Below are 10,082 nucleotides of genomic sequence, written 5' to 3' on the forward strand. Positions count from 1 at the left end.
CATTTATTCTTTACATATAAAATGTCGCCTAAAATCTCACCTAGGGCAGCAAATTGTCTAGAACCGGCCCTGGTACTAGGCCTCAAGAGCCTTTCTTGTGCAGACACATAGAAACAAATTGGCGGGGCGCACTTCGCACGCACTAAAAAATTCCACGCGCTCCTCGCTCACATTATGCTGGGCCCACATGCCTTAGCACCGCTGCTATGACTCCATCCTAGGGGAAACACTGAACAGTCAAATCTCTAACTTTCACTCCTGATAATATTTAACTTAACTTAACTTTTTCAGAGTACTAGTAGTGAAGGAATCTCAGTATCTTTGTCCACACTCACCACAAGTGCTGGAACTTGCTCCATCTTGGCGGCAGGTGTACCGGGCCTGGGGTAAAACTGGTTGATGAACAGACTGGGGAATCGGTAGAGCTTCACCAACTCTACCGTCTCTTGGAAGTCTTCTTCTGTCTCACCAGGAAAACCGCAGATTAAATCCGTAGCAATGGTAACACCTGGGACCCTAAAAGAGAGACGAAGAGAGCTTATTAGCAAGCAAAATAAACAACACATTTCTGTCTGTTAAACCATTTTAAAAACAACTGGAGAAAAATGTGAACATCACACAAGCAGAAATGATCATTGCATGATTATCATGATCCTAATACCTTCTCTGTATAAAAGTAAACATAAAAAAACATATCAGAAATAATGGTAATGTAAATAAGGAAATATGGAAGCAATATTAACAATATTATTTCAGCAGAATCCTTTAGGAAACACCAGTCAGAAATAGGTTACATTTCAGTCTAACAATCCTTAGCCTCAAAATATTCTTTGATCTATTATCTAAAAGGATTCTGAAGTTCACAATTCACAGACACCTTCCCCCTGTTGATACGTGCCTTTGGAAACTATTGGAATGACCATATCATTAAGAAAGGCCAAAGTTTGTCCCCATAGACTCATTTAGCCAGTCAAACCTTGGTTAGCAACCTCTGCCACCGATCACTAGCAATTGATTATTGACCCAGTGGCTTATTGGATTAGACGTAGCCAGTAGTTTGTGGGAATAGATGCATCGATTGGTTCTATGTATTTTGTTTGTATTGACAGCAGTTTGACAGCTTGTGCAAGAACTCAAAGGCTAAGTTACTGTTGTCTTTCAGAGAACCGTGTGTCTTGAGAGTACATACTTGACATTGCAATTTACATTTCGGCTAATATGTAATCTGTATGTTGTATTGCAGTTTGATCCCAACATAATTCAATGTAATCTTTGATGGCTAGAGTTAATAATTCAGCAAGACAACATTTTTGTTTTTAGCAGCAAAGACCAAATTATTTTTGACCAGCTGGCTTTTCATTGGCCTTTTTTTTCCTTCAAAATCAGATTGGGTATGGTACTCAATACGGAAGTAATTAGAAGTAATTGTCAATACAAGCAAGCCATGACATTGATTATATGTCTTCTATCAAACATTAAGATGGAGTGGAACAGGAGGCACACTGGTGCCTCTTAATGTGACGTGTTATATGGAAAGCAGTCTGCACAAGAAGCCATGATGTAATTAGTAACAGACAACTTAACAGATTTCCTTTCATAAATCTTTGGGTGAAAAGAAGGGGACGGCCATTGAGACTGAGCAAACTATCAATCACCTGTAATTTCTGTTTGCTTCTTACTACTCACTCTTTCATTCAATCTTTTTTCTTCTCCGTTCCTGACTAATTTTGGAACAACCATCTCAAATGTGATGTTGTAGTTCTTTAACTGTTAATGTTCCCTCATCTTACAAATAAGGACCTAGCTAAAGAATTGCTTCCAAAAAAGAACCTGATCGAATAAAAGCAAGAATATGAAGGATCAACTACCTCTTGTAGAAAACCTTAAAGACATTAAGACAATAAACAAACACACACATAAGCATTAGTGACAGACAAAGACAGCTTAACTTAGACATTGAGAAAAGAGTGTAAAAGAAATTTTCTCTGCAATCGACAACAAGATGCATCTTTAATAACATTAACTTCCTGCATCTGCAACCCCATGATAACCTCTGACCTATTGATGACTTCCAATTGGCTTATGGTCATTAATATTAACCAATGGCCTGCAGGCACAGGCATCCTTGACCTCTAAGATCCGCCTGAAAACTACCCTTTGGAAAAGCAAAACCAAATAAATTAAAAACTAAACAATCTGAGCACGGATGAATACATGAATAATTCTATGTTTGTGATTTAAATGTTCTTTCTAGACCCCTCAAGCAGTGGTTCTGACACCCCTGAGTATTTACCAGAATACACAGTTTTAATCCTCTACTTTGTTAAGTAAACAAAAGACTATTTGCTGCCTGTAGGCTTTTTACAATTAATACTCGAGGAGAACAGTCTGAAAACGGAAAGATATAGGTCATTTTCTGGAGCCAAGGTTTCCTACTGTGTACCCACATTACGGTCACCAGTAGGCAACATTTGGTAGGCCACATTTATGATTGGTGCAGCCTATCAAATCTAATCACATCAAAACATTCTTGTCCTACAGGGATGAAAGAAAAGTTGAAAATGAATAAAATCACGTTATTTATTGCTCGTCACAAGAGTATAAAGAAATCTATAATATACTCCTCAAGCTATTTCATTAATGATACTAAGAAGGGAAGTGAATTAAATTAACATCCAAACAAACAAGCCCATTTCTTTTCTAGCCTTAATAGATCTAAAATCAGTTTTATCCCCCCAGGGCGTTCATATCCAATTTGCAATGGCCCGTGGTGGTCGTAGTGGTGAGTTGGTATGTCTTTCTCCTTTAATAGGAAACACTAACAACATTTACACCATTGCTGGCAGAATTGTAGAATTCAGGCCAGGGGTGCCAAGTAACACACACGGATAAGATACTGAGATAAATAGCAGGGAGAGAGACTGGTGTGAATTGACTTTTGTGGATTTTCCTAAGGTGGCGGCTGAGAGGGAAAAAGCACGGGCGCCACACTGTCATTTTGACACCTCTGTCTCTCCCAGATCTAAGGGTGATGGAGGTGTGATGTGCGATACTAATGAACAAGAACCACTCTCCTTGTTAAAATGGGAGAGGAGAAACATGTCTTGTTATTGTTCACCTTTAAAAAAACAGAGTATGCGAGAAACAGAGAGGCAGAGACACAGAGACGGAAAAGGAGAAAGTCAAGACGACAGATTAGCTGTCAGATCAACTAGCTTTCAATTAAACTGATGCAGGAAGAGGGATCTTAGGCCCCGGCCACACGAGGACGCATATGGCTAAACGCATAGGATTAACGCAATCGCAAAAAAGCTTCAGTCCACACGCAATGTTCACCGGATAGCTTCTGTCCACACGAGACAGCTCCGTTTAGCTCCAACCGCTGGAGAAGCTGCAGTACATATGCAGGAGCCTGTACGTGGCGCTGTAATGCTATGTTCAGACCGGACGCGATGCGACGTTTGGGGGCCGCGCGATTACATGTAAAGTCAATGCAGACATGCCATCTTCCTTACAGAGCCCCTCCTCCAACACACACGAACGCGCACATGACCAATAAAGGCACGAGATAAGTTTGTGCACAGATGGAAGGCTGACAGGCAGGTAGGCCATCCAGTTACTTTAGCCGGGCCGGCTCAGATGATTGGTCGTGCTTTTTACAGTTCCACGGCTTCCACAGATGACATTTTATGTATTTATTGTCAAAACATTTAATTTATTCATTGCTATCGGGATGTTAAGAGCATTCCATGGAATATAACTAAAATTGTTTCTGAAGTGAATTACCTACCACACCTTTAAGGCGAGGTAAGTTTATTTTTATAGCACCTTTCAACACAAGGCAATTCAAAGTGCTTTACAAAAATGAAAGTCATTCAGAAAATGGCATTTAAAATCAGTCATTAAAAAGAAAAGATAATAAAATAAACATTAAAAGAAAAATACATGGATAAAAGTTACAGTGCAGTTTAAGATATGAATAGTTCAATTAAAAGCAGCGATAAAAAGAAAAGTCTTCAGCCTGGATTTAAAAGTAGTCAGAGTTGCAGCGGACCTGCAGGTTTCTGGGAGTTTGTTCCAGATATTTGGAGCATAATAACTGAACTAAATTTGTGTGTCATCCGCATAGCTATGGTAACTTATTTTGTTGTTCTTCATTATCTGAGCCAGTGGTNTGGGTTGAGGTCAGGACTCTGACTGGGCCACTCCAGAAGGCGTATTTTCTTCTGTTGAAGCCATTCTGTTGTTGATTTACTTCTGTGCTTTGGGTTGTTGTCCTGTTGCACCACCCATCTTCTGTTGAGCTTCAATTGGTGGACAGATGGCCTTAAGTTCTCCAGCAAAATGTCTTGATAAACTTGAGAATTCATTTTTCCGTCGATGATGGCAATCTGTCCAGGCCCTGAGGCAGCAAAGCAGCCCCAAACCATGATGCTCCCTCCACCATACTTCACAGTTGGGATGAGGTTTTGATGTTGGTGTGCTGTGCCTTTTTTTCTCCACACATAGCATTGTGTGTTCCTTCCAAACAACTCAACTTTGGTTTCATCTGTCCACAGAATATTTTGCCAGTAGTGCTGTGGAACATCCAGGTGCTCTTTTGCAAACTTCAAAATGTGCAGCAATGTTTTTTCTGGACAGCAGTGGCTTCCTCCATTTTATGACCAACTTATACAGAAATCCAGGTAATTCCAAAGGGTTCACATACTTTTTCTTGCAACTGTACCTATTATGTGTTTTAAGAGACATGAGGTATCTGATCAATAAACAGAAGACCAGATGCAATTTTAACTGAGTGTATAAATAAGAAAAGACTGATGAGTCTCTTTGTGGGAAAAGGAGATAAACAGACAGAATACGTCAAATGAGTTATTATCCGTCAGTGAGGCATGGGGAAATAGTTAACAACGGTTAGTATTGATCAGAGAACGATATCAGAAATGGTATAATTAATCAAAAGGAAATGAAAGCAAAGCATCTTATATCACCTAACGTAAAGACAAAGAAAAATACTAAGAGTACAAATGATTGCAAGTAGAGATGTTGAATATAAAGTTTAAAAAAAGAGAGGGACATCACATTTTACCAAAATGTAAGAGGTACAAAAAAGGAACACGAGACACTGTGGTTAAAACATAGAGGAAAAAGTGGCGTAACATTTTATGGCAGGCAGCAGTTATGTAAAGAGTATAAATAATAGAGCCCAATGTTCATCACCTTTACTGCCACTTCAAATTGAATTTTGAAATGCCTCCTAATAGATATTGCTCTAGAAGCTACATTTAATTAGTTCTCTGTTTAACCATGTCTGAGACTATGAATGATCTGTTTTAATGGAAAGTCAACTAAATGTACCTGTATGATGAGAGACAAAGGCAGGATGGACTGATTTGTACATCTAGCAGTCAATCACTGACCTCATGGCTAATGCTGCAATTTCTGTATCTACTTCAGAATAAAAAGACAATACAGCCCCTGAGGCCCCTAAATTAAAAGTGATAATAGTGCAGTGAAAGATGTGTGTGTGTGTGTGTGTGTGTGTGTGTGTGTGTGTGTGTGTGTGTGTGTGTGCTTTGTTCCTGTCACTTCTCCTCCTGCCCCATGGAGGGAAAAAGACCTCATCCCTGAAGACACTGGCCTCCATTAGCCTTAATGTGCTTCCAGTCTGAGTTAGCATTTACACAGGAATAATGTGTTCATAGGAGAATACAGAATTGTAATTAAAACTCAAGATAAGAAGGCATAGCCCCATCTGCCTCAATGGGTTGAATTAAGCTTCATAAAACACGCAATTGTCTTCAGCAGAATTATGATCAACTCTTTGTTTGCTGAGGCCTCATACATGCATACATGAGCTCCCATATACATACAGCCATCCTCTTCATCATATATTCAAAATATGTGCATGTGTATGCAAGCGTGTTTGCACAACAGATGCCTGTGAGCGGCCCCCGTGATAAGATGAAGGCGAGACCATTGGGACAGAAGAGCCCTGAGAAACCACAGCTAGAAGAAAAAAATGAGTGTGGCACGGAGGTGTAGAGAGGAAGTGATGGAAGGGGGAGAGTGGAAGAAAGACAATCTGGGAAGGTAAATATTTACCTATTCATCTGTTGGAAAGAGACCATGCAACCCATCTGTGCAGCAGTGTGTGTTCTCTGAAATGATAATGTGTGGCACCGTGGGGCCGCTGTAGCGTAGGAGTCGGACGGTGAAGGAAGAGAGAGAGAGAGAAAGACGTGGCGATGAGCAGAGAGGGAGAAAGATGTGCTGTGGGGAACTTTGTCGTCAAACGCAAAAACTTTGGAAAGTTGCCGTCTTGAGGAAACTCATAAATAAAATTACATTAACAAGTAATCTGACGACTTTAGAGCAGCAGCTGGGGTGAGCTGCTGCTAGGACTGAAGTTTGAAGATTAGAGATCCACAACATATTGTGTGATATATATACTATATATCTATATACTGATGTCAGACATACAGTAATCAATGCTTATGTGGGGAAGTGTAAAGAAGATTTCTCCATCAATGTGAGGTTCAAATAGGAGCCATCTGTGCTCACCAACACTGACTCTCAAGGTCATCTCCTGATAATCCAAAGGTTGAAACTGTTTTTGCATGTCACCTTAAGATGGCCCACCTATACGTTACCATGAATGCATATCAGTGAATTGTAAAACCAAAATTAGAATAATTTGAATGAATACTTTTTAGGCCATTTGCAAGAACATTTCTTGGAACAAAAAGCATGGCTATAAATGATCAAAACAACCTCTGTGAATTATGCAGTGGTAAAAAGCACTTTCTTCAAAATGCTGTCAATGACAAGAGGGCCTTTTACTGCTACTAGTGCACACTTAAATAACCTTTGAAAGATTAAGTTGGCTTCAAAAATCAGAAAGTCTTGCAAAAGAATTCTGACATCAAGAAGACTTATTTTCCTCTTAACATCTCTTTCCAATACACAACAGCACATTCTTGAAAGGTCATCCATATCTTCATGTGCATCGATTTACTGAGATTAAACTTCTTTTGAAGATGTGATCAAAACCTCAAGATCACTCACATAGAACCTTCACATGTCACATGCGGAATGTTAAGCATTACTGCTGGCTGAAATACATTTCAAGGAAACGTGTGGGCGAGATTCAATAAACTGTTATTTTGCATTGTGTTATGGAGGTCATTTCTTTTTTGCTCTCTCATCTTGATTTGTTAGTGTTTTTTATTTTCTGTAGTTTGTTCAGAGGGGTAGTTCTCTACCCTCACCTACATGTTTTATTCTTTATTTTATTGTTGCTGGGAACTCACTATACTTCTGTGTATGCATTTCAAGTAACAAACTAAATTAAAACAGCTTATGCACACCGTACAATATAGTTAACAGACAATGATTTCCTCTTAAAGGAGAGACAGAAGGAACCTAAGAAAGGCAGAAGACGAATAGGGACAATTGTGAGGTGTGTAAGAGTAATCACTCAGACACTTAAGTGTTTGATTTAGCCGTGGCAGCTGGAGGTAATGGCACTGTCGTGTAGCGGCTCAATTTACAGCGACGGAGAGAGAGAGAAAGAGGTGTGCTTGGTTATCACTCACTTTCCTCAACCACTTTCACCATCAAGGATGAAGGAAGGGACAGTTAGAAGTGATTGAGAAGTTGCCAGGTAACTGGCCCGATAACAGGAGGATTTTAGACAGATTAAAGCTGTACAGCCAAACAATGGTTCTAATCAATAACCCAATGGCTCTGAATCCCTACATGACAGTTACCATGAACTCAAACATTTTGGAGCACTACTATTGGTCAGACTTTATGAAGTTAAATGTTCATAAACACAGATGTTCCCAATAAGTAAATGTTCCCGCTTACAAAGCAGCTGGGATGAATATTAGATGGGCAAAAAATTGTCATATGCTAGGGAGTAAAGAGTGGACAGACAAATGATTGGTTAAGAGGCAGACAGAGACAGGTGATGTCTTCAGTTTGCCTGAGAGGAGCTGTCAAACTGTCAGAGAGACTTCTTCAACCTGCATTTCTGGCTCTTTCTCTACTTAAACCCCTGCTTTCTCAGTCTATCTGGTGGGAACGTTGAGTTTGGAATGTTATAAAATCCTACACATACACAGACACACAAGCAAAAACATTATTGAGTCTCTTTTTAGCCTCATATACTTGTAATCTTTCTCACTTAATCATAATTTCTCATTAGATAGTTCACTATAAAAATAGCAATTAAAATCTGTTAAGGTAATGAGTTTCAGTTTTTCTATAAAAGTGCTTATTTAGGCACAGTCTATATTTTTCTTGGGAATAGGAAAACAACTCGGTGATATTGGACATAAGTCCAAATAGGGTGTGTAAACACGTTGGCTATGCGGTAAGCAGGTACCGAGTCGTTTGTCTCTGAACCTGCAGTGAAAACAACCTCTATCTTTCTGTGGAGCAGGTCATTTGTAAAGATCGAGGTGGCTGCTGGGGAATGAATGGAGAGCCAAGTAAATAATGATCCCACTGGAGTCATCAGTAAACTTTATCATTTAATGAAACAGCCTGAACACAGCAGAGCAGAACTGCAGTTCAATTTAACACACACACATACTTCATTAGCCCCGGAGAAGGGTAATGAGAACACACACATACACATTTCATTAGTCTGAGGGAGGAGTAATAACAGTGCACAGACACCACAAATCCATCCGCTCACTAACACTCATGCACACACTCACACATACAGAAGCAGTTATTTCATACCCACCTTTATATCTGCCTTAGAAGGGCTGCTGTGCAAAGGCATGACACTAGTGACTGTCTCGCCGGACGTTAAAACGACTGTCCCTTTACACTTTATTTCAATTTAAAGCAACCTTCATTGACATATCGTGTCTGGCTGACCTGCACAGATATGGATAACATCAAAGCACCAGATAAATGCTGGACACAAAAGCCTTACCAGAATCAAATGATTGCTGGCCTCGCTTTAAGTGTAGGGTTTTCACACTCTTTCGATCAAGCAGCCAGCAAGCTAGAAATATTGTTAATGGAAAAGCTGAATAAAGGAAATAGACATATCCATTGTTTTGTTAAGAGGGAGATATAAGTCGATGCAAAACAGATTATGCATTAAATGAGACATTGTTAAAGTGAGGAAGAACCACGTCTCTATTCAAATGGATCATTGGAAGTTAAAGGGACTATTTGGCCCAAAAATATAGAAGCAATATAGATTTCCTTTATTTTATTTTTTTAAAGGGTGTATTTTTAGCACCGTGTTCAGACCAGTTTACTCGCAACAGGAGAAGTGTTGGTATGGCTTACTAAAGATTCTTCTGCAGATGAAGGGGAGGCTATATGTTTTGATAGCAAGCTGCTCGCAAACAAGTCTCTTATGAGCAGTCTTGGTTATTATCTCAATGTTAGACACAGTTAGGACTAAATAGAGACAATTAAATCAAAGGCATGACAATTTGAGAGGAGTGGCAGTAGAAAAGAAAAACAAGCTCAACACTGTGTTGTATATAGAAGGCTTTTGATTGATGCTGAAGTTGGTGGTTTTCTGTTCGACAGGTAATTAACTGACTAATTACTTTTAACTAACTAATCATTTTACGAATCATTAAACGTATAATCACTAGAGCCCAATAGGAGCATCATAAGGGCTTTTCCTGAGAGTGAGGAAGAACCTGTCAGGGAAATCAATTAGTGTTTTTTGTGTCTCAAGTCAAATAAGCCACTTAAGAATGACATTTTTACAGGGCAATTAGTTCAAAACTGGTAACATGATCTGACATTGAGAATACTGTATCATCAATAGGGGGAACTTCAAGGTTTCATTAATCATAAACTTGACAAGATAAAAAAAACATACATATTTAACCCAAAAAGTCAATTAATTTCTGGTTTATTGACGAATAACTACAAAATAAAACAGACATAAACTGATTTTAGTAAAACACCTACTGTAGTAACACCTAAGTAACTGTATGTTAGTATGAAATACTACTGTGACAAAAGCTATTACAAATACAAATACAAATTCCCTAAACCTTACCACACTGTTATGATGCCTATATTCCTTGGGGGGG

At 39.1% G+C, this 10,082-nt stretch overlaps 1 protein-coding gene across 1 annotated transcript in view; it reads right to left on the reverse strand.

Moving 5' to 3' along the window:
- Positions 1 to 335: 335 nt before the first annotated feature.
- cdkal1 (CDK5 regulatory subunit associated protein 1-like 1) overlaps positions 336 to 10,082 on the reverse strand; it is a gene marked incomplete at its 3' end in the record, with an annotated part of 132,645 nt that continues 122,898 nt past the window's right edge. The window contains exon 8 of the mRNA XM_010788027.1: positions 336 to 516. Within this exon, the coding sequence (XP_010786329.1) occupies positions 336 to 516 (181 nt within the window). The remainder of the gene's footprint in view (positions 517 to 10,082) is intronic.

The sequence above is a fragment of the Notothenia coriiceps genome, unplaced genomic scaffold (genome assembly GCF_000735185.1).
Source record: "Notothenia coriiceps isolate Sejong01 unplaced genomic scaffold, NC01 NC01_scaffold00031500, whole genome shotgun sequence".
NCBI classification, from domain to species: domain Eukaryota; kingdom Metazoa; phylum Chordata; class Actinopteri; order Perciformes; family Nototheniidae; genus Notothenia; species Notothenia coriiceps.